Source organism: Trichomonas vaginalis, chromosome V (genome assembly GCF_026262505.1).
Source record: "Trichomonas vaginalis G3 chromosome V, whole genome shotgun sequence".
Lineage (NCBI taxonomy): Eukaryota > Parabasalia > Trichomonadida > Trichomonadidae > Trichomonas > Trichomonas vaginalis.
Window position 1 is genome coordinate 17906207 of NC_067207.1, and position 23448 is coordinate 17929654.

The following is a 23448-nucleotide window of genomic DNA, read 5'->3' on the forward strand; positions in this document are numbered from 1 at the left end:
ACGAAGAAGTCTTGACAAAGTCTTTACGAAGAAGTCTTGACAAAGTCTTTACGAAGAAGTCTTGACAAAGTCTTTATGAAGAAGTCTTGACAAAACATTTACGAAGAAATCTTGACAAAGTCTTTATGAAGAAGTCTTGACAAAACATTTATGAAGAAATCTCAACAAAGTCTTTATGAAGAAGTCTTGACAAAACATTTATGAAGAAATCTCAACAAAGTCTTTACGAAGAAATCTCAACAAAGTCTTTACGAAGAAGTCTTAACAAAGTCTTTACGAAGAAGTCTTAACAAAACATAGACAAGAAAGTTCATGAGTGTAAATGACCCAAAAATATATTTTAGGGTAGAAGGGTATATCTAACCTCTTTTCTAACCTCTTTTCTACCCTCTTGAATTTTCATGAAATTTACACCAAAAATATATTTTAGGGTAGAAGGGTATATCTAACCTCTTTTCTAACCTCTTTTCTACCCTCTTGAATTTTCATGAAATTTACACCAAAAATATATTTTAGGGTAGAAGGGTATATCTAACCTCTTTTCTAACCTCTTTTCTACCCTCTTGAATTTTCATGAAATTTACACCAAAAATATACTACTAGGGTCATTTACGAAGAAATCTCAACAAAGTCTTTACGAAGAAATCTCAACAAAGTCTTTACGATGAAGTCTTGACAAAGTCTTTACGAAGAAGTCTCAACAAAGTCTTTACGAAGAAGTCTTAACAAAGTCTTTACGAAGAAGTCTTAACAAAGTCTTTACGAAGAAATTCATGAAAATTCAAGAGGGTAGAAAAGAGGTTAGAAAAGAGGTTAGATATACCCTTCTACCCTAAAATATATTTTTGGGTCATTTACGAAGAAGTCTCAACAAAGTCTTTACGAAGAAGTCTCAACAAAGTCTTTACGAAGAAGTCTTGACAAAACATTTACGAAGAAGAAGAACTTGACAAAGTCTTTACGATGAAGAAGAACTTGACAAAGTCTTTACGATGAAGAACTTAACAAAACATTTACGATGAAGAACTTGACAAAACATAGACAAGAAAGTTCATGAGAAATTAGATGAAGTCTTAACAAAACATTTACGATGAGTTTAGATACGATAAGATAGAATATGAGAGAGGTCCTATAAACTGGAGAAAGTGTCATAACAAAGAAATTTTACTAGTAAGTAAATGTGGTTTGAAATAGGACTACTTGTTTTAGGTTTTTTCCATTGTGTCATTTACTTATTTGACGTGGCAGAAAGATATAGAGAATATGAAGATGAACCAATGCCTGCAAATGTTCAGCATATGTACTCGTAAGAGATATTTTTATCAATAATATTAAATGGACGCACAGAACTTAGCGAATGCACAGCAACCTGGACAACCAAACCCAGAGAATATTCCAAATGAAGTTAGAATACAAACTGCAATGGCAAACTATGGTCAAGTGCCAACAGATGTACAAATGCAAACTGCCATGTCAAATGACGCTGCGTTAGGTTTGCCACCATGGTATGCAAATATGAGATGGAAAGAGTTTTATACAAACCCCGAAGTGGGATATAAACAACTTTATGCAGATGACGCGAACACAGGAGTTGACCCAGAGTATGTTTTCTACCAGAGGAGAAATAGAATGTATGAGCTCCAGTTAAAGAATGCTATGGAACTCAACAGGAAACGTAAGAGACTAGGTGGACATTAGATTTTTACATATAGTAAAATGGGTTTCTTTGGAAGAATAGGAAACTTCTTTCGAAATGTTGGAAGAGGTATATGGAATGGAATAAAAACCGTCGGAAGAGGAATTTGGAACGGAGTCAAAAATATTGGCAAAAGAGTAGGTCAGTTCGTTGGTATTATACCTAAAGACCCTGAACCAGAAGAGCAAGCTCCTGTTATACAACAGCCTGAACCTGCACCACAGTCTAGTTGGCAACCAAATCCAACACCTCAACCGTATTAAAAAATCATATTTTTACCGTTCGATAGTAGTTGTATATGAAACTAAGTTCTAAGTAAAACGCATGGTATAATGGAATTATTCTTTTTCTTCCATCTGTAGTAAACCATACTTGAAAGTCTGAAATACTTCCACTTGGTGGTTCGTATAGCTTTGTAGGTTTTTCGTAAAAGTCATTTGCCAAGCATAAAAAAGAGTTTTGTGCACCAGAAAATGAAGCATGAACTATAATAGCATCTGAGTCGAAAACATTTTCATATGTTCCATTAGGGTTTTCGACTTCATAAAAGTTCGGGTGTACTGGATATTCTGCAGGCTGATTTAACATCCTCAAAAATCTATACCATGCCAAGTTGTTATATTTTGTAGAAATATAAACGTCTTCTCCAAGGTCTTCTATTCTATTGAATTTAACAGTTGCATTTTTCCTGTCATATAAAATATCGAGATGGTACTCTCCTTCGTCAATGTTAAACTGGTTTGCATATTCGAGATAGATATCGTTTATTTTTTCTTGAAAAGCTTGAAGAGTTGTTTCTAAGTTTACAAGCAAATTCACTTGTAAAAGTTTTCCCTGTTCAAATTTCTCATACGTACGTTTTTCTTTGTTATAGTATCGAACTTCAAAAGCGACCGTAAATGGGAAACCATGTATGGCTTCTGAAATGAATTTCATTCTACGAAAGCCAATAGCTTTTGTGACGGATGGGTCTCTTAACCATCTTAACGGGTAGTCAAAACGATAGCCTTCATGCTTTACGGTCTCTGTCTCAAACTTTTGACCGACATTCGTAAAAAGTTCATCTAATGGTTTAGTTGTAGCAACTCTTGAATTTTCTTTTTCTATTGAAAGCATATTTTATCTAGAATAAAAATGTCGAAAGAAACAGCGTCTATGAGAGAAATACAACACAACCGACAACTCATTGTACAAGCTCTAAATAAGAACACAACAAACTTTTCAAACTATTCTAAGATATCTGAGTCATTGAAAGAAGGAAACTTAAAACTGACGATAAACCCATTGACAGACGAGTTTCTGTTTCAAGACAGTAAGAACCATACTGTTTGTATAAATCCAACAAAAAGAACTTTAAACGAGAAACCTATAGATGAACTTCTTTTGAAAGCAGATGTTGAAAAGAAAGCTGACAAAGAGTATGTAGATGCAACAAGAGACTATATTCTCGCATGGACAGATAGAACATACCCACAAAAACACCATACACATAACATCTATGACGTAGATGAACTACCAGCAATGTTAGATGACAAAGCAGATAAATATGTTGACAATAAAATGTCAAGTGAAGTGACAAGAGCTGACAAAGAATATTCTAAAAAGACTCATACACATACCATTGCAAATATTACAAACTTACAAGAAACCTTAAACAGGAAAAGTGACGTTGGACATACACACGATTTCTTCGCAACTGTTGGTATAGAAAATATTGAAGGAACGGTTGAAGAAACTGGTGGGGATGTATTAAATTGGAAACCTCCTAACTTTCCACAAGGTTTAACATCGGAGGATGACATAACGACGATGAAATACACTAGATGTAGAAATGTCTATGTCATGGAGGATGAAAAAAAAGTTAAATTCACTGCTCAAGATTTATATGATAAAAAAGCTGACAAAACAGAGCTTCAAACGTTAAAGACAGAAATACTTCAAACACTATATCCTATAGGTTCTATTTACACGTCAATGAACTCTACCAGACCAGAAGTAGTACTTGGTTTTGGAACTTGGACTCAAATAGTCGACAGGTTTTTGTATTGTGCAAACTCTTCAAAGGAAACAGGCGGAAGTAAAACGATTTCAGGTGAAAACTTACCTGCACACAGTCACTACATAGATTTAAGTACATCTCAAGCAGGTTGGCATAAGCATAAATTTTGGGATTGGCACGCCTTGAAAAAAGGTAAAGGATATGATGTTAAAGACAACGTTCAGTTTGCTATAAATTGTTTCTGGGGTAGCACACAGGGAGAAGGAAACCATACACATCGCGTTTCAGGGTATACGCAAACAACAGGACAAAGTAAAGACTACATGCCACCTTACATGACAGTTTACGCATGGTATAGAAATGCTTAGTCGTCATTTTCAACTTCTTTAGCATATTCGTCAGGAGTTGTCTTATATTTGTTAGGAACTGTCTTTGAAAGTATACCACCTTGAACCTTAACAAGTTTGAAACGAGGTCTGACAATAGTAGTTTTATCTTCTGCTTGCAGTCTGTACATTTTGCCATGTTTGCCTAAAACTTCATAATATTCTCTTGTATACTTTCTTCTATTTTTACGAACACGAATGTGAGTACCTGTCGGGTTCCCATTGTTGTCATAGTCAATAGTATTTTCATATGGGTCGCGTTTAGGTATTTCTATTTTTACTTTGTCACCTTTCTTAAGTTTGAAGCCTGGCATTCTTTCTTGTTTGTCTCTTTTGACTAAACTATTAAATATATAGTCTTTCTCTAAGTCGGGGTTGTTTTTCATTTCTTCGGGGGAGTGGTTTCCCAAACCTTTTTGTTTACGGCTATTGTAAATATTTAAAACTTGTCTCATCTTTGCCATGGAGAAATGTCTATACTTGTCGTCATATGACATTTCATCTACCTCACCACCTTGTGGTTGGTTTAAGTCTCTTAAGATTTTTATACAACTGTCAATGACACCAAGAGCAGAATGGTTTTGGTCGACAATGAAATATTGGTTTACATTTTTTGAACGCAGATAGTTTTTAATATCGTCTGATTTGAAAGAACTTTCACAGTCAGATGTCAGTTTTGTTGGATGGTATTTGTCAACGAATATTGTCAAAGCAGTTTTCACATCTAAAATATTTTTGGACCATAATGGTATGGCTTCACAGTATCTTGTGTTTTGACCGACAAATATTAGCCAGTATGGAGGTCCATCTTCTCTATACCTCGGAATGTTTTCCAAGATATCCATAAACCAAGCATTTGGTGTTGAACTAAAGATTTTTATCATGAGTGCTTTTTTTGTTGCCTTAGAAACATAGGGGTCCTTGTTTGGATTCGTCATTTTTTAACCCATAAGAAATGGGTTTATTTGGCGCAATAGCAGGAGTCGCATCTAGATTTTTGCCCGCAGTGGGAACACTAGCCAGAGGTGCATTTGGAATTGGAAGGAAGATTTTGAGTACATTAGGTATACTGAAAGAGAAAGCACAACCTATTATACAAACTGTACAGAAAGGTTGGGAGGTAGCACGAGATGCAACAAATCTTATTCCAAATCCTGAAACAAGAGGAAAAGTTCAAGGATGGATGGACAATGTAGGAAGACAAGCAGGAAACTATTATAACAAAGCAAATGACTACTATAACCAAGCAGGACACTATATGGACCAAGGTGAAAGATTCTTTAACAGAGGATATAACCATGCACAACAATGGGTAAACAATAACCAACCTCAACCGCCTCAAACTTGGGGAATGTAAAGTTTTTTACTGAGATGAAATGAACAATACAGCATTGAGACAAATGGGTTCAAGATGGATTTGTCGACTTCCAGCAGTTACACAACGTGTTTGTCAAGTTCTTCCTATACCTCAGGAAGTTTTAGACCGACTTAAAAACCTAAACAACCAGTTGAAACAAACCAAACTAAATTTTTTACTGAGATGAAATGACCGAAGAAGTTGAAACGGTAGATTTGACACCACAAACAAAAAGTTCAGAACCATTGTCAAAACCTGTCAAAGAACTTACAGATGAAGAGAAAAATTCAATAATAGAAAGTGCCAGGTCTGGAAATGCAAACCCTAACTATAAAGTCACTTTTCATAGAAATGGAACGGCAAGTATCTCAAAAAAGAAACAGACTCTCACAAATAAAATATTGAAGTCGGAAGGAATTTTCGAGACAACAGATGGGAAGGTATTCTTCACTGACCAACAGTTCATTATAGAACATCTCATTGACTTAGAGTCGAAATATTCTAAACTTTACAACAAACACAAAAAGTTGAAAGGAAAACAAAAACAAATGGCATATGATATTTATGAAGATGTTGACGACACAACCATACCTGCAAGTGAAGTAAAGTCAGAGGAACCGAAAAGTGACGAAAAACCGATAGAAGAAGGGGAGCCAAAAACTGAAGAAAAACCAAAACCAAAGTTTAGTTTCAATACTAAACCAAGTCAACCTTCATTAGCTGGTATGGGTTGGCGTCAAAGACTTATGGTAGCAGGAGGTTATGTAAAGTAAAAGGAAAACAGTATATTTTTATTTTTATAGAAATGTACGCTGAGTTTTGTTGGAGAAGACCGTTGGGAAACTTGTTTGTTAGATGAAGAAGAACTTGACAAAACATTGACGACTTCATCGTCAATGAGCGTAAATCAGACAAAAATATATTTTAGGGTAGATGGTTAGATCTAACCTCTTTTCTAACCTCATTTCTACCCCATATGTCCTTACTGAACTTTCTTGACAAAACATAGACAAGAAAGTTCATGAGAAAGTCTTTACGATGAAGAACTTTACAAAACATAGACAAGAAAGTTCATGAAAATTCACGAGGGTAGAAATGAGGTTAGAAAAGAGGTTAGATCTAACCATCTACCCTAAAATATATTTTTGGGTCATTTACACTCATTGACAAGAAAGTTCATGAGAAATTAGATGAAGAAGAACTTGACAAAACATAGACAAGAAAGTTCATGAGAAATTAGATGAAGAAGAACTTGACAAAACATATACGATGAAAGTTCATGAGAAATTAGATGAGAAATATGAAATGGCATACCATTTAAAACAAAACATTTTTTCAAAAAATATTTTTTTTATTTTATTTGAAATGTACGCTGGGTTTGTTGGAACAGACCGTTGGGAAACTTGTTTGTTAGATGAGAAATATGAAATTCACTGTTGTGAGTCATTTGAAGTCAGAAACAAAAAGACAAAAAGAGTTTTAAGCGAATGGGAGCAAAATGACGGATATGCTAGGATGAGGATTGGTGGAAAACACTATTTTAAACATGTTGTCATTGCAACTCATTTTATACCGAATCCTAACAATCTACCTTTTGTAGACCACATAAACCATATAAGAAACGACAATAGACTTGAAAACTTACGCTGGGTCACTTGTTCTGAAAACAGTAAGAACATAGGCAAATTTAGAGATATTGTATTCGAATTTGTCGACGAACTAGAAGATGAAGCAATTGAAATTACAGACTATGGTAAGCATACGTTTGAGTTTTACTACTATAGCGAAGAACAGGACTCTTTCTACCTTTATACCGGCGTAAACTATAGAAAATTACAAGTATGTTTTACTAAGGCGGGCTATGCTTATGTAAACACTAGAGATACAGATGGAAAACACGTTCATATATTTCTCAACAAATTCAAGAAGCTATATGGCATACCATTTTAAAACATTTTTTAAAACAGTATATTTTTACATATATTAAATGTTTCAGGTTGAAAAACAAAGAACAAAAGTAGCAGATACAAAACCGTTAGACTATATCTTTACAAATGCCGGTAGGACTATTTCAGATGAAGAAATTTCATCTGGATCTTACAGGTTTGACTATCCAATTCGTTGGCTTCAAAGTCCTTCAGATGCAAAGGCAATAGGATTTAGAAGAGTTTTGTTTTCAAATAGAACTAACGCTTTTATGTTTGCAGTATATTTTCATGGTCAGTATAGAGGTTCTGATGGTCTAATAGACAAATTTGATGAAATGAGAATCTTTACAATTCGTTCAGACGAAAGTCTTGAAAAAACTCTAAATGACTTTCAAACTCAAATAAACAAATACTACTGGGAATTTCAAGAAAAATACGATTCTTTACTAAATGAACATACTATCTGAAACTAGAATATGACAAGATGAACTCCACCGTTTCATTTCAAAAGATTGAAATTAACCCTCCAAGAGATACAGAGTTTTATTTTGGGAAGTAGACAAACGTTCTTGGGCACAATTTCTTCGGTTACTAAACCAGAACGAACCATTACCACCTGACGGTCCGTTTAAATTTATACGCCCACCAACAGATTTGACAGTTTATAGAAACGTGTTCGACCCTCAAAATGTCATGTGTCATGCAAGTTTCAGTTCAAGCAAACAACAGTTTTCTTTGTATTGGTAAGGACTTTTATGACTTTGCTTCTAAATTCTACGAACCACCTAGTAACAGTTTCTCTGACTTTCAAGTTTGGTTCACAACAAACGGTGTGCAACATATTATTCCATTGTACTATGACTTTTATCTCGAATTGTCTTTCATATACAACTACGGAAAAGTGCTGAAAAAGTATTGAAAAATATATTTTAGGGTAGAAGGGTATATCTACCCCGTTTTCTACCCTCTTTTCTACCCTCGTAGAAAACACCACAAAACTCTTGAATTTTGTTGCTGAATTCAATAAAAATATATTTTAGGGTAGAAGGGTATATCTACCCCGTTTTCTACCCTCTTTTCTACCCTCGTAGAAAACACACAAAACTCTTGAATTTTGTTGCTGAATTCAATAAAAATATATTTTAGGGTAGAAGGGTATATCTACCCCGTTTTCTACCCTCTTTTCTACCATCGTAGAAAACACACAAAACTCTTGAATTTTGTTTGCTGAATTCAATAAAAAAAAATATTTTTTATATTTTATTGTAAGAACATGTTAGCAACACAGCACCAAACTCGTTAGTCATGAACCCAACTTCAATGTTAGTAGAGATGAAAAGCTTCATCCTTCTTCATATACTTTCGAAACAGAAATCCAGAAGATAAAGCAGGAACTTCTCCAAGGAGATTTAGACTGTAGTGCAAAAGATGAAACAAATGAACAGTATCTTTATGAAATGCAAGATATTATAGACCATTTGCCTAAACTACCTGAAATACAACAACAAAAACTCACTATTCCAGAATTCGATGAAATTGAAGTCAGACTGACTGACTCAGTAGAAATAAAGAAGTTCATACGAAAGGTAAACTATGAGTTTCTTGGATTTCATTGCAACCACAAAGTCATTGACATATATAAATCTGAAGAATTTAAGACCTACGACAACTTTGTTTCGTTAGTTGCTGAGTGTGTCTTGCAGATAAGAGATAAAGATAGAAGAGGTAAGGTATGGAACCAACAGATAAAACCAGCAGCCTTTGAGTTAAAGAAGACCATCTACGCCTTACTTGTTTTAGCAGGACAAATTTCAGAATATAACGCAAAAATGAACTCACAATGTTCAAAATGTAAAGCAGCAACAAGGAAATATAACTACTCCGTCAAAGAGATAGAAAGAATGAGAAAAGACCATACTGACTTAAAGAAAGAAGTAGAGAAACCAGCAGAAGATAAAATGGACATGTTGACATTTCTGAACAAAAACTATCCAACTGCTAACGATTTCCTTCTTTCAGATGTCAAGAAGAAATATAAAGAAACCTTCGGCATAGTTAAAATTTTTGATATCCTTCGTGAAGAAATAGAAGCTACAAAACTGTTTAAAGTCATGAACCATCACAACATATACCATGTAAAACGCTTATAAAATAACTGGGGTAGAAAAGAGGGTAGAAAACGGGGTAGATATACCCTTCTACCCTAAAATATATTTTTATTGAATTCTGAGTAAAATTCTGAGTAAAATATATTTTAGGGCTTGTGTCAAACCGTTGAGTTTTCACAAAATTTAAAAAATAACGTTTACCATGTGAAACGTTTATAAAATAACTGGGGTAGAAAAGAGGGTAGAAAACGGGGTAGATATACCATTCTACCCTAAAATATATTTTTGCTGAAAAAAATGACCAAATTTCATGAATTTCCTTAAGATAGAAAAAATAAAATAAAGTTAGTTTTATTTTTTTTTATTTTTTTATTTTGTATGTAAAGACAGGAAATGTTAAACATTGAGTTTGAAACAGTTAAAAAGATAGACAATGACACCAAAATGGTTAGAATCGGTGATTTAAACGTAAGATACTCAAAGAAATACAACAAATATTCTTTGTCAGACATTATATCTCCATCTGGAAAGAAAACAAACGACTGGGTTAGAATTGCTTCTACTCAGAAAATTTTGACAAGAAATCCTGAGCTTATGATATCGGTAAGATTCTATGGAACTACAGCATATCTTATAGACAAAAGTCTTATATCAGTAGTTTTGTTCTGGATTGACCCAGTTGTTGGATATAATTTCATAACATATGGTTCATTCGATACGGAACGTTGCAGTGAAGGCTTACTTTACATCGTTCAGAAACCGAAGGACTTCAACACAAAGAGATATAAGATAGGAAGAACATATAATATAAGTAGTAGATATGACTCTACAGTCAATAGAGTTAAGGTTGTGTTTGTTAACGATATGAGAGCTGCTGAAACAGAACTACTTGAAAAGTTTGAGAAAATGTATGGTGCTCCCACGAAAGGTAAAGAAACTTTCGAAGTAGATGAGATAGATAGTGCTATAAAATTATTTGACGAAGTTGCTGAAAAATACATGTAAAGCGTTTATTTTTGGTCTTTTGTGAAAGTCAGAAAATAAAGTTAGTTTTTTATAAAATATTTTTTTTATCCGGAATATAAAGACAGATATGTCAACAACAGAGAACACAACAACAGTTATAGTCCATGAAGCCATAAATGAAGAATACGAGTACATACAGTTTAACAAACAGTTACGTCTCATTCGTTCGGTCAAAGATGACATGTACCAAATGCAAAGTATTTTGAATGCTCTTCGTTCTACAAAGCAAGCATACCATTGGTTTGAAAACCAACAGACAAAAGAACTTTTAGAAGAATTTCCTCATATGTTTGCTACCCTCGGAAAACCGAGGGTAGAGATTCCGTACGAAAATCGCAAGAATTTGGCTCCTGGTTTGAGAGGTTGGTATGTACATAGACTTCTTGTAAATGCTGTTGCAATGTGGGCGTCACCTCGCTATGCTTGTTATATTTTCATGATGTTAGATGAAATTCATAGACAAGAACGTGAAGAGATGGAAAAGAAACTTCAAGCAAAAGATGAAGTCATTGAAGCAAAAGACAAAAACATACAGAAAAGAATACCACGTTCGGTACCAAAAGGAAAGGAAAAGAACTATAAGTATATGATTTACACTGAAGAGATGGAAAATGAAGAAGACAGAGATATGGTTATGTTGCATTTAGTCAGAAGAAACAACAAAAGCTTTTACGACCTTGCTAAGATTTACAAATCTGACAGAAATTGGTTCTATCGCGAAAACTTACCGATTTCAATGACCCCAAATGAAGATGTGAAACAAATAGTTCAAGATACGTTACCTCAAACACACTATGATATTAAAGGTTGTACAATTCTTACATTCAAAGAAGATTTGCCGCTACTGAAGGAAAAGATAACAGAGTATTTCGATAACTTCAAAGAGGAAGAGTAAATGAACCATTTATTTTTCAAGCTTGACACCAAAGATGGCTCAGGTAGCTCTAGATGGTAAATTGTCTTGTCCGAGTCCTTCTGGCATTCCGAGTCCTTCCATCCGACAGGAAAAAAATTTCCCGACAACTGGAAAAAAATTTCCCGACAACTGGAAAAAAATTTCCCGACAACTGGAAAAAAATTTCCTTCCAACTGGAAAAAATTTTCCTTCCAACTGGAAAAAATTTTCCTTCCAACTGGAAAAAATTTTCCTTCCAACTGGAAAAAATTTTCCTTCCAACTGGAAAAAATTTTCCTTCCGACAGGAAAAATTTTTCCTGTTGTTCGTCCGTAAACCATTCAAATTTTCGAAAATTGAGAACTTTTTGGCCGACCTTCAGGAAAAATTTTTCCGGACAACTGGAAAAATTTTTCTTTCCGACAGGAAAAGTTTTTCTTTCCGACAGGAAAAGTCCTTCCTTCCGACAGGACACAAACGAATGTCCGACGTACCACCAAACGAGTCCATTCCAAAGCCAGAAGAACCGACAGCCCCAGCACCACAACAGACTAAGACTCAAACACTTACATTTTCAAGCTTGACTTTTTACAATTTGAACTTTGTTCGCGTAGATGTGAATTCTGAAAGAAGTATGAGGGTCTTGTATGACTTTGTACTTCTCCCATAGTTCATGTCTGTCAAACTTACCTGCCATGGACTCTTTCATAAGTTCCATGAAATCGTCTTCGGACAATCCGGGGAAAAGTATGATATCAGTAAGTATTCTCTTTACATCCTTACTTAAACTCTTTGCTGTCTGTACACAAATGACAACAGAGATGTTAAAGTGTCTGAGCTTCTTAAGAATTCGACACATATCTTGTTCTCTGTTCTTTAACAAAGGATGAGAAGCAAAGTCATCTAAGATAAGAAGACATCTGTGAGGGTATGTCTTCCAATCGTAAGATTGCAATTTCTTCGAAATGTACTCTATCTCTTTCTGTTTGTTTCGGAAGTGTTTCTTCTCTAATATTCTCTGCATTTCCTCATTTGGGTCTTTAAACCTCGAATTGACATACTCATTTATAGCATTGTACTTCAAAACTCTTCTTTGGTACTTCTTTATCCAATCTAACAACTCAGTATCCTTTATACATACTAACTTAGACTTCTTTATAATATCTTTGAACGAATTTACGGTTTGGTCAAATTGACCAGAAGTACTACAAATGACTACTAACTCATAGAATGGGTTCTTCTCATCTAGTTCTTGTTGTTGTGCAGCCATTTTAAGATAAGTGAAAGTCTTACCCGACCCAGGCGGTGCAATTAGACCTGTTATACCATTCTGAGCAAATAAGAACTTGTCATGTATGGGTTTTATCTGAGCATTTTCTAACTTCCTCTTGTTCTTGTTTAAAACATTCTCAAATTTCTTGTCAATGTCAGCAAACTTTTTTTCTAACATATTTTTAGAAAAATTAAAATTTTTATCTTTTTGAAAATGTCTAGCGATTTCGCTATCTATATTCGAGACAAGCTTTTCGACAGCAAAACATCTGTCGACCATAAAATCTTACATAGTGTAAACAAGAAAGGTGAATTTGTTCTAAAGTTCTGTTTCTGGGAATATGACAAGAACCATAAAACATTACAAAGAGCAGTCTTAAAATTTGTCAATGACAGACTTGTTGACAGAGATGACGCCGATTGGAAAGATGAAGTCCAACAAAATTTCTTAGAATGCAAAGAAGACACATGCGCCGTTCTTGAAGATGAAATAGAAAACAGAATAGATGAGCTATTAAAGGACAAAGAACTTTTACATAAATATGGTTTGCGCCAAATTTGACATAACTCCACCAGAGAAGAAGAAGAAGAGAGAAAAGAAAGAAAAGAAAAGTAGAAGAAAAGAAAGTAGAAGAAGAGAAGAAAGAACCAGAGCCAGTTCCAGAGAAAAAGAAATTTGACATGTAAAAATAAAATTTTATTTTTAGAACATTTCTGGGTCAATGTCAATGTTCTCTTCCTCTTTAGGGGCAAACACTGGCTTAGACTCTAAAATCTTTTTACCCAATTTACCTTGAACTTCAACTATCTTAGACTCATAATATTCATAGTCGTCTGCTTTCTTTGGTTCATAAGGTATAACAAGTTTGTATGCTTTACCTTCTTCGAGTTTTGAGAACTTTCTGTCAAAATTTTCTTTGACTGTCAACATACCGTCAATGTATAAGTCTTCAAAAGTTGCACCATTTTTAGTCACAATAGCAAACTTAACGGGTTCGATGTTCCAAACTTTGTCATATGTAGACTTTTCAAAATGGTAGAAGTAAACATTCAAATAAGCGAATGGGTCTAGTTCTTCTTTGACTTCTGTCATGTACTTGTTTACTGAGATGAATTTTGCCATCTTTTCTATCGGATAAAAAATATTTTTTTTAAAATTTACTCATAAAAATTTTTCTTTGTATATACGCCGTTCTGAACATCTAAAAGATTTTTGACATTTGCCAAGAATGTTCGTTTAGACGCTGTCATATAACCATACTCTTGACAATATTGTTTATATTCATCGTACAATGACCTTTCATCTAAACACTCAAAGTTAGTCTCATCTATGAACAGTTCATATACACTCTTGTTTGCTTCTAACAATGTTTGTCTTTCTTCGGTATGTGGAATTTGTCTTGGATTGAACTTTGAAATATCTAATGTCATAAAATATGAGAACAAGTGGTTGTAAAAGTCAGATGTCAAAGTTTCTGCTAAGTCGTCAAAATATTCTGTATCTTGCATATGAGAATCTGACGTTCTGACAACTACATATCTTCTGTCAGAACTTTCTAACTTCATCGGAACAGCATTGTTTGAAACCATAATGAAGTTTGCAACATTTTCACAAACTCTTTGGTCTTTATATTTTCTTTCAACAACTCCAACTTTGTCTGTTATAAGACTCTTCAAAGCATCTGAGTTCAAAACTTTTGTTGTATCTATACTTTGAAGTTCATTGCAAACTATAAGTTTCATATTCTCAATTGAAGAGTTAAATTTACCGCAGATGTTTTCTAAGTTTGTCATATTCGGGTTCGAATAGCCCTCTAACAGTTTGCATAAGATATCTGTAAAGAAAGTGTTCTTACCTGTTCCTTGTTTTCCAATTACAATGAGAGCAGTTTCATTTTTAGCACTTGGATGTTGTAAGATGTTTGCAAACCAACATAAGATATACTCATAGACTCTTTCGTTTCCATTGCATATAATTTCTTTGACATGGTCTAACCAAGCTCTATAACATTTTCTTTCCATTCTACTTGTTCGTATTTATATCCAGTGAAGATAGAATAGAAGTTTGGAGATGGTGTATAAAACTTTATACCACGAACTGAAAAATCTTCTAACTTTGACAATAAGATATCCCAAGCATCTAACATCTTCATTCCAACTTGTACAACTTTTATTTTCTTAAGTTTCTGTCTACATTCTTGTTCAGACACTATTGTTGCTCTTGGTTTGTTAAAGACAACATCCCATTCTTTCATGACATAACATTCTGGGGCAGAGTCAACATAAATGACTAAACGTTTCAAATTCTCGACTGCTTTGTTATAGTCTCGAAATGGACACATATTTCTGAATGCTTGGAAGTCATAAAAATCTGAAACATCTATTCTGTACATTTTTATAAAAATAAAAAAAAATATTTTTTTTATTCTTGACTTTGTTGTTGCATTTGTTGCATTTGTTGTTCTTGAGCTATTTGTTGTTGAAGTTGTTCTTGTAGTACAATACTTTCACCAGTTGCATCTTCCAATTCGAAACTTTCTGCCGTCATTGACAAATACATAGGACATAAAAGTTTTACAGGAACAAAGTTTGCGTCAACTAAGGTTAAGTTTATGTTTGCTAAAGTGTTTGAGTTTACTAAAGCTGAAAACTCTGCATTCGAATGAACAATAGGCAAACCAGCAGAGAAAGTGTTGTTTATACGCATGAGTATCTTTTGGTCATAGTAGTTTCTGTCGACATTCGAATAGCACTTTGAACCTAAGTTTGAAACAATATATAAAATAGGTGTACTTAAAGTCAATGGAACAGACAAACCTTGTATGACACCTTTTCCTGTTATAGGAAACTGTTGGTAGTAAAAACCAGATATAAGTTTTGTATTATAGCTCATATCGTTTATAGTAAACTCAGTCGGACATCCAAACATAATGAAACCTGCTCTAGTTGCAGCACATGTTACATCCGTCCTTAAAGTATTAATAAGTCAACAAAACCTGTTGGTGGTATATCTGAGTAAGTATCTTCAAAGAAGTATTTTTACCATTCACAACAACAAAGTCTTCTGGTGTCAAAAGAGCAAAACAGGCTTTAGTCGTCATCGTGTTTAAGGTCAGTTTACAATATCGTCCTTGAGGACTTTGTAAGTTTGTTGTTATAGAATTATATGACTCAGGGTTTTTAGTCGTAATAGTATAAACCACTATGTCTTCTGCCATTTACTTAGCAAACAAACTTTAATGAAATGTTGTGGTCGTCAAATATTTTTATGACGTCTGGGAAACTATATTTTAAGTTCAACGTTTCACCTCCTTTCATAACGTATATCTTGTCAATGACATTATATGAAACACCACAGCAAGCAATGTCGGGTTCTATTTCTTTGATGTTTATATCGTCTGCCTCTGTCAAAAGTTTCAATAGTTCTTTCAAAATTTCATGAGGTGCGATGACATATGAGTTCACTTTTACAGGGTTGTGTTCGACCAAGTTTAACATTATACCCAAAGCTTGACAAATCTTCTCCTGAGTTTTAAGTTTGTCTTTAAGTTGTTGGTAGTCGTTTCGAATATCTGCAACAGAACTTAAGTCTCTGCTAACTTCAGGATATGTTGGTTCTTTTACAGGAACAATTGTTATACCATCTTCGTCCTCGTATGGTTTCCCCACTTCAACATCTCTTTCTTTGACATTGACAACAACACTTTGACTGTTTGTTTGAGTTGGTGAATTTAACTTCACATCTGCCACCGCCATTAAACCTTTTGAAACACTTACGCTTCTATTTTTCGGAAATGACATTTTACTTAGAATAAAAAGATGGACGTATTTGAGTATCTCTTCGAATTGAAGCAAAACAAAGTTTACACACACAAACAATACAAGTTCATTGACAGAGTAGTTCTTTACACAAACAATGGTAAATGTTATAGAATAGCAGTCTTTGCTGAACCAAAATATTTTCATAAAGCAAAGAAAGTTGGTATAACTGAAATGGTGAAAGTTCTTGAAGCAGACAAAAATATAACAACAAAACTTACAGATATTTCTAAAGGTAAGTTTATAATACAATTTTATGTCAAAACTGGCGTACTGTCAATATTTGACGGAGAGAAGTCAGTTCAAGAACAACTTACTGACCTGCTGCCAAAATCTGCTCGATGGAAGCTGTCGTTATGCCAATCTGAGGAGCCCCAGCAGGTTTCATTCGAACGAATCTTCAAAAGAGCATCTTCCGTGAAAAGTGCTATTGGTTTTGTAAACTTCTTTGCTTTCAATTCATTTGGACCGTCTCTGTCACCAGTATATTGTATTTGAACTGTACCAACAGTTGAAATACCACCCATAAAGTCTTCTGAGTCAGCAAATGGAATGCCAAGCCAAAAGTTTGAACGGTCTCCATTTGTATATTGAGTTTTTTGACCTCCTGTATGAGTCCATACTTTCACATATGGCATAATAGAACTTTGCATTTCAGGGTTTAGGTTGTTGTGAAGTTGTTGTTAAAAGTTCATAGCATCTAATGTCAAGTTGTATGACCTCATATCCTCAACTGTAGAATATTCTTCTCTTGGATAGTATTTGCCATCTATGTTTATATGGTATTTAATACCAGGTTGTAGAAGCAAGAATAGTCATTTATAGTTCGTCTGAACAGTACAAACATAGTATCTGCATGTTTCATTGCAGTTGTTAAAGCAATATCTGTTCTTGCACCTGGGTCAGCACTTTGGTTTCCAACTTCACCTGCAAAGTCTTTGACAGATATTTGGGTGTATAGGGAACATAAGTGGAACTGCAATATATTTGGCAGCTAAAGCATTTGAAATATCTGGGTCCAACATATAGACTGCAAGTCTGCTTTCTATTCTCTTGCATTCAAACTTTTCGCATGTGAACTTAACTGGGGTCCCAAGCATCTCCAGCAGCATTGAAATAATAGTTTACTTCAGTGTTGAGGTTTGAGAAACCAAAGTCTAAGTCAACTTTGTTTTTGCAAAAGTCGGCGAATGACATTTTATTTGTTCCCACTATTCTGTAAGAGTGAATGGGTCTTGTGTTGGTGCAATGACTAAGTTATTTTTGCTTGGAGTAAGTTCGATAGAAATTTTTCCTGCGCCAGTTTGGCAAGTATCTTAAAAAACCTGAAGATGAGGAAAGATGACAAAGGAACTCTAAGTTTCAGTTTTACTTTGGTTACTGCTGCTGCAGTTTGTCCAGAAAGGTCAACATAAACTCCTGGAACGTTAGGGTCAAGTCTTCTTATTTTCTCAATAGTTGCATACTGGTCTGTTTGTTCTCTAGCTTGTGGTTGTACTGAGTTTCTCAAAGCGAACCATTCATAGTTTGCCCATGTTACTGTTTGAACTAAGTCAGAGTTAGAATATATCTTATATCCCATGAAAACTTCTGGAGCATATTGGTATCCGACATAGAAAATTCCATTGCAACCTTTCTTGTCAGACAACTTGGCAGAAGGTTTTATTTCAATGTCTTGTTCCACGTATAAGAAAGAGTTGTCAATAGAAATTATATGAAACCTGTCGCAAGCAATATCTACTGTTGTTGAAGAACCTTCTCCAAACTCACCTACGTTTCCATATGAAACAGCAGTTGTATATTCGTAAGTTCCAGGAACTATTTCTGACCTTCTAATGGCATTGTCGCATTCGTTATACCATTCGGAAACATTTCCATTCATAGCATCCAAAACTGTTGGCGTTATATTCTGAGCGGCGTACATTTCATATGAGTAAAAATATAGAATAGTTGGATTTATATGTCATAATAGAACCCACGTGGACCAAGCTTTACTTTCTTCCTGACTGAGTTTTTAACTCTTCTTTTTCCTTCATTGCCACTACTTTCACTAGATGAAGTTACTTCTTCACTACTTTCACTTTGTTCTACTCTTCTTCTTTGGTGTCGCTTTGGTAACTTGCCCTCTGCTTCAAGTTGTTGCATCTTTGCATTATGTTCATCTAGTATGTTGCAAATTTTCCATGCCCTTTTTGCCTTTGGGCTCTGGTCGCCCATCTCAGGTAACCTATATCCTAGAAAGAGTTTGTCATAGTTTGTATTTGAGTCGTCGCTTATTGTTTGCATGACTCTGTCCTGAGTTTCCGGTTCAAGCTCTTCAAACAGTGCCTGTCCATATGGAATATGCTCGTTTCCAAATATATGTTTTTGTAGCCATTCTGGTTTTCTTTCCATGTTACCAACAATATCCTTTGTGAATGGGAAAGCTTTTACCCAATCTTTCAGTCTTGCGTCGTTTATTTCTGTAGTTGGTTTTATTTTGTCAAGGAACATGTTTTTCAATACTAACATTTCATTTGGTACTGTCCATTTGAGTTTTCTTAAATATTCATCCCTTCTCGGTTCATTGTCTGCAAAGTAAGTTTTTATGACATTTTGTAAACTTTCATTTGCAAGGTCATGTACAATAGGTTCTCTTCCTTCTGTCTCCCTAACTTTCTTTCTAAACTCTTCACCAAATATACCATCTTTATGGTTCTGTGTAGTTCTTTGAGATAAATGTTTTAGAACGTCAGGTGTTATATTTCCATCAGCCATGTTCATTTCATACTGGTCCAAAATATCTGCATGTTTCATATCTTTCAATGGCATTAAAGCCGCGCTTAAAATACCAGCTATATCTGGTTCACCATTGACTTCCATTGCGTCTACAACTTCTTGGAATTGTGGTTGTAAGTTTATGAACCACCTATCCGGGTTAGCTTTATGACCCCATCTCATTGTAGTTCCATCGTCTGCAGAAACAAAAGTAGGTTTGTTTCCATCTTGGTTAGGTTCTGAATGAACTTTAAACAATGTTTCATTTCTATATGTTTTCTTGAAATTTAACCTTTTATTTTCACCGAGTTCATCCGAAGATTGAACGTTAAATGCTCGTAAGTAAAAAGGGTTGTTGTATTTGTGTACATTTTCTTTCAGTACTTTCATTCTATGCTGAATATTTTCATCTGGTGTTGGAGTCTTTTGTATGTCGGCAAACATTTTTCGATATTCTTCTACTATGTCAGCCGAATCTTTCTTAGACTCTTGGAAAGATTCCATATTCACCTCATGCTCTTGTTGAGGGTCAAGATTTTTCGGCTGTTCCAAATCTTCATCTAGTTCTGTGAAGTTAGTTTCCAAAGGAAGGACTTGTTCGTTTCCTTCAGGCTCTTCTAGCTGTTGTTGCTGAACTATTTCTTCCATGTCTGGTTGTATCTGAACTTCTTCCTGTGGAGTTTCTTGTACCTCATCTGCTGGCATTTCATATATTCCGAGACCGTTTTCAACAATTTCCCTATCTACGTCATCCGCATTCATAAGCTTTTGTTCTTTCGTTCCGTCTCTATTTTTTTACGCGTTTCATGACGAAAGTTGAATTGTCATTTAGCTCTGACATCAAATATCTCGGAGTAAATTCATCCATGTCATTTGGATGATATGCTATTAAATCATATCCCTTAGCGAGCTTGTATTTTCCAGGTTTGAGATTATATCCGTTTTGGTGCTGAGCCATAAAGCTAAATAGGTTCGGGTCAGTATTTCCATCCTTGAACTTTCCAATAGCTTCTTTATATCTGTCACTAAAGTCAACAGTATCTGGGAAACCACACTCTTCTTTAAGCATTTTTAAGAATTCTTGGTTTCCTTGTTCTCTACTTCTTTTATGTCCTTGCTCTGTTTGTGGTTGCTGTGCTGGTTGTGGAGGTGGTTGTTGTGCAGGGTTTTGAACTGTTGGTTGTTGTGCTGGTTGTGGAGGTGGTTGTTGTGCTGGTTGTTGTGCATGCCTGTGTCTGTGTCCATGTGACGATGTAAATGTTCTAGGTAGTCCTGGTGCAGGTGCTTCTCTTGGAGGGTTTGGTGGTATATAAGTTCCACCAGCTGGCACATATGTTCCATCTGCAGCGTAATGTCCTACCTGACTTTTCGTTTTTAAGAAAGCATTTACTAGGTCTGTTTTGGTCTGTTGTAACTCTTTTTCTTGACTTTTCACAACAGTTGCTCTAACGGCGTCATAGGCACTTTGAACTGCCTGTCTCGTTGCTGCATCTGTTATTTTCGTCATATTTTGTGCTACTTCTTTTAACTCTTTGTCGAAACCTTCAGACTTCAGTTTCTTTCCAGATGAGAAGTCGTTCACTTGTTTCACCTTACTATGAAGAGCTTCGAAGGCGTTCTTAAAGTCAGCATTTGTTAAAGCTTCATTTGAACTATCTTCATCCGCTTGTATTTTTGTCCTTATTGACCCTATGAGTTGGGCTGCTTTAGCGTTGGCTTGGGCATCTAACCAGTCATTGTTAGCTTTTATATATTCTGCGCTTTTCATTGCCTTTTGCATGGCTGCGTCGTTATTTTTACTTTCTTGTGCTAAGTTTTCATACTGTACGGTTTGGTTTTGCAACTGTAAAAGTTTTTCTGCCTTTACATTTGCTTCAACTTCTTTTTTATACTCATCGCTATCCATATATGTCTTCAGGGCTTTTTGTTTTATCTCTTCATCTTTCAGTATTTTATATTGAGTAGTATGGTTTTTCAAATTTATAACATCTTGTTCCATTTTTGCTACTTCTGCTGCTTTTTCTGACACTTTTTTCGCATATTCCTCTGTACTTAGTTCTTTCAGTTGTTCTTCTTTCTTCTTTTTCTCTACGTTTAACTCATTGAGTTTCTTTGTGTGTCTGTCATATTCTAGTTTCTTTTCGTTTTCACTTATTTGCTTCTGTATGTCTATGTTTGACTTTTTGACATCTGTTATTTGATTTTTGAGTGAACTCAAATTCATTTGACTTTGAGGGTTATAGGCTGTTCCGTCTGCAGCTCCACCATAGCCTGCCATTTTCGCTAAAAGTGCCGCTCTTAAACCTCCACTCTGTGCACCAACAACTCGGTTTAAAAGCATAGGATTGCTTGACATTTGTTGCAACATAGTGGGGTCATTCATCATTTGTTGTTGCAACTGTTGTTGTGGTGTCAGTTTTACTTTTGGATGTTTCAATGCTCCCTTCCTCTTACGTATATTCTTACGTAGCTTACGTGGCATTTTAAGTGAAGTTAAAAAGCGGTTTTTGACAGATGTTTTATTGTGACTTCTTCGTAAAGACTTTGTTGAGACTTCTTCGTAAATGACCCAAAAATATATTTTAGGGTAGAAGGGTATATCTAACCTCTTTTCTAACCTCTTTTCTACCCTCTTGAATTTTCATGAATTTCTTCGTAAATGTTTTGTCAAGACTTCTTCGTAAAGACTTTGTTGAGACTTCTTCGTAAAGACTTTGTTGAGACTTCTTCGTAAATGACCCAAAAATATATTTTAGGTAGAAGGGTATATCTAACCTCTTTTCTAACCTCTTTTCTACCCTCTTGAATTTTCATGAATTTCTTCGTAAAGACTTTGTTAAGACTTCTTCGTAAAGACTTTGTTGAGACTTCTTCGTAAAGACTTTGTTGAGACTTCTTCGTAAAGACTTTGTCAAGACTTCATCGTAAAGACTTTGTTGAGATTTCTTCGTAAATGACCCTAGTAGTATATTTTGGTGTAAATTTCATGAAAATTCAAGAGGGTAGAAAAGAGGTTAGAAAAGAGGTTAGATATACCCTTCTACCCTAAAATATATTTTTGGTGTAAATTTCATGAAAATTCAAGAGGGTAGAAAAGAGGTTAGAAAAGAGGTTAGATATACCCTTCTACCCTAAAATATATTTTTGGTGTAAATTTCATGAAAATTCAAGAGGGTAGAAAAGAGGTTAGAAAAGAGGTTAGATATACCCTTCTACCCTAAAATATATTTTTGGTGTAAATTTCATGAAAATTCAAGAGGGTAGAAAAGAGGTTAGAAAAGAGGTTAGATATACCCTTCTACCCTAAAATATATTTTTGGTGTAAATTTCATGAAAATTCAAGAGGGTAGAAAAGAGGTTAGAAAAGAGGTTAGATATACCCTTCTACCCTAAAATATATTTTTGGTGTAAATTTCATGAAAATTCAAGAGGGTAGAAAAGAGGTTAGAAAAGAGGTTAGATATACCCTTCTACCCTAAAATATATTTTTGGTGTAAATTTCATGAAAATTCTGAGTAAAATGACAGATGTTTATATGACACTTTCTCCGGTTTATAGGACCTCTCTCATATTCTAAACATCTTCGGGGCTAGAGGGCACGAAGTGCCTGGAAGCCCCACTACCTTTTTTTTTTTTTTTTTTTTTTTTTAATTACATTTCTTAGTCATCAAAATAGTGGTCATGTTGTAAACGAAAACGATAAAAACGGCTTGACAGTAAAGTGACACTTTACATGGCAAAAAATAGAGCCTTACTTTTGAGATACTTGAGATTGAAACTGAATCTTATGAGGCGGTGATCTTGAATCACTACCTCATAAGGTTCAGTTTCATATAAAATTTGTTGCAATTTGTTATTCTTTTGCAATTATTTCTTATAAGATTTTACATCTTTTAGCGGGGAATGTTTGTTATCATGTATATATTATAAATATCTACACGATAACGAACATTCCTCGCTAAATTGCTGAGAAACTTTGAGGAAATGTCGAACAATTTCCTCAAAGTTTCTCAGATTTATATAGATCACTAGAGTCCCCTAGGCACTGATTCTGGTTCAGTACCTAGGAGGCTCTAGTTCTCTAACGAACTGATAAAATGTTTTTAAATTTTTGGATATTGCTACCTGTGAAGCACTGACTTCAAGTCAGTACCTCACAGGTAGCAATTACATTGAAAGATGGGAGAAAATTTGTCCGAATGTTA

The 23448-nt window shown here is 34.7% G+C and overlaps 12 protein-coding genes and 5 pseudogenes across 17 annotated transcripts, besides 2 other annotated features; 6 read left to right on the forward strand and 11 right to left on the reverse strand.

Annotated features, from left to right (window-relative positions):
• Positions 1 to 22892: part of a mobile genetic element that runs on past the window's edge.
• Positions 1336 to 1698, forward strand: TVAGG3_0357140 (uncharacterized protein; the record flags this gene model as incomplete). The annotated part of the gene is made up of 1 exon (XM_051231334.1): positions 1336 to 1698. The coding sequence occupies one exon, from the start codon at positions 1336 to 1338 to the stop codon at positions 1696 to 1698; it is 363 nt and encodes a 120-aa protein (XP_051101064.1).
• On the forward strand, positions 1717 to 1959 carry TVAGG3_0357150 (serine threonine-protein phosphatase family; the record flags this gene model as incomplete). Its single annotated transcript, XM_051231335.1, has 1 exon — positions 1717 to 1959. The coding sequence occupies one exon, from the start codon at positions 1717 to 1719 to the stop codon at positions 1957 to 1959; it is 243 nt and encodes an 80-aa protein (XP_051101065.1).
• TVAGG3_0357160 (uncharacterized protein) lies at positions 2238 to 2812 on the reverse strand (the record flags this gene model as incomplete). Its single annotated transcript, XM_051231336.1, has 1 exon — positions 2238 to 2812. A coding segment is annotated over one exon (575 nt), but the record flags the coding sequence as incomplete, so codon positions are not given.
• TVAGG3_0357170 (uncharacterized protein) lies at positions 4060 to 4467 on the reverse strand (the record flags this gene model as incomplete). The annotated part of the gene is made up of 1 exon (XM_051231337.1): positions 4060 to 4467. One exon carries the CDS (start codon positions 4465 to 4467, stop codon positions 4060 to 4062), a length of 408 nt encoding a protein of 135 aa, XP_051101067.1.
• On the forward strand, positions 5037 to 6211 carry TVAGG3_0357180 (annotated as a pseudogene). The gene has a single exon. A coding segment is annotated over exon 1 (1175 nt).
• Positions 6804 to 7388, forward strand: TVAGG3_0357190 (His-Me finger endonucleases family; the record flags this gene model as incomplete). Its single annotated transcript, XM_051231338.1, has 1 exon — positions 6804 to 7388. The coding sequence occupies one exon, from the start codon at positions 6804 to 6806 to the stop codon at positions 7386 to 7388; it is 585 nt and encodes a 194-aa protein (XP_051101068.1).
• On the forward strand, positions 10976 to 11395 carry TVAGG3_0357200 (uncharacterized protein; the record flags this gene model as incomplete). Its single annotated transcript, XM_051231339.1, has 1 exon — positions 10976 to 11395. The coding sequence occupies one exon, from the start codon at positions 10976 to 10978 to the stop codon at positions 11393 to 11395; it is 420 nt and encodes a 139-aa protein (XP_051101069.1).
• TVAGG3_0357210 (protein of unknown function, DUF4106 family) lies at positions 11970 to 12845 on the reverse strand (the record flags this gene model as incomplete). The annotated part of the gene is made up of 1 exon (XM_051231340.1): positions 11970 to 12845. The coding sequence occupies one exon, from the start codon at positions 12843 to 12845 to the stop codon at positions 11970 to 11972; it is 876 nt and encodes a 291-aa protein (XP_051101070.1).
• Positions 13065 to 13354, forward strand: TVAGG3_0357220 (annotated as a pseudogene). Its single transcript has one exon. A coding segment is annotated over exon 1 (290 nt).
• Positions 13371 to 13790, reverse strand: TVAGG3_0357230 (uncharacterized protein; the record flags this gene model as incomplete). The annotated part of the gene is made up of 1 exon (XM_051231341.1): positions 13371 to 13790. The coding sequence occupies one exon, from the start codon at positions 13788 to 13790 to the stop codon at positions 13371 to 13373; it is 420 nt and encodes a 139-aa protein (XP_051101071.1).
• On the reverse strand, positions 13826 to 14257 carry TVAGG3_0357240 (uncharacterized protein; the record flags this gene model as incomplete). The annotated part of the gene is made up of 1 exon (XM_051231342.1): positions 13826 to 14257. One exon carries the CDS (start codon positions 14255 to 14257, stop codon positions 13826 to 13828), a length of 432 nt encoding a protein of 143 aa, XP_051101072.1.
• Positions 14437 to 15060, reverse strand: TVAGG3_0357250 (annotated as a pseudogene). The gene has a single exon. A coding segment is annotated over exon 1 (624 nt).
• Positions 15090 to 15596, reverse strand: TVAGG3_0357260 (uncharacterized protein; the record flags this gene model as incomplete). Its single annotated transcript, XM_051231343.1, has 1 exon — positions 15090 to 15596. The coding sequence occupies one exon, from the start codon at positions 15594 to 15596 to the stop codon at positions 15090 to 15092; it is 507 nt and encodes a 168-aa protein (XP_051101073.1).
• TVAGG3_0357270 lies at positions 15890 to 17124 on the reverse strand (annotated as a pseudogene). The gene has a single exon. A coding segment is annotated over exon 1 (1235 nt).
• On the reverse strand, positions 17812 to 18410 carry TVAGG3_0357280 (uncharacterized protein; the record flags this gene model as incomplete). The annotated part of the gene is made up of 1 exon (XM_051231344.1): positions 17812 to 18410. A coding segment is annotated over one exon (599 nt), but the record flags the coding sequence as incomplete, so codon positions are not given.
• TVAGG3_0357290 (protein of unknown function, DUF4106 family) lies at positions 18443 to 19348 on the reverse strand (the record flags this gene model as incomplete). Its single annotated transcript, XM_051231345.1, has 1 exon — positions 18443 to 19348. The coding sequence occupies one exon, from the start codon at positions 19346 to 19348 to the stop codon at positions 18443 to 18445; it is 906 nt and encodes a 301-aa protein (XP_051101075.1).
• On the reverse strand, positions 19952 to 21725 carry TVAGG3_0357300 (annotated as a pseudogene). Its single transcript has one exon. A coding segment is annotated over exon 1 (1774 nt).
• A 468-nt stretch (positions 22893 to 23360) lies between the features above and the next one.
• Positions 23361 to 23448: part of a mobile genetic element that runs on past the window's edge.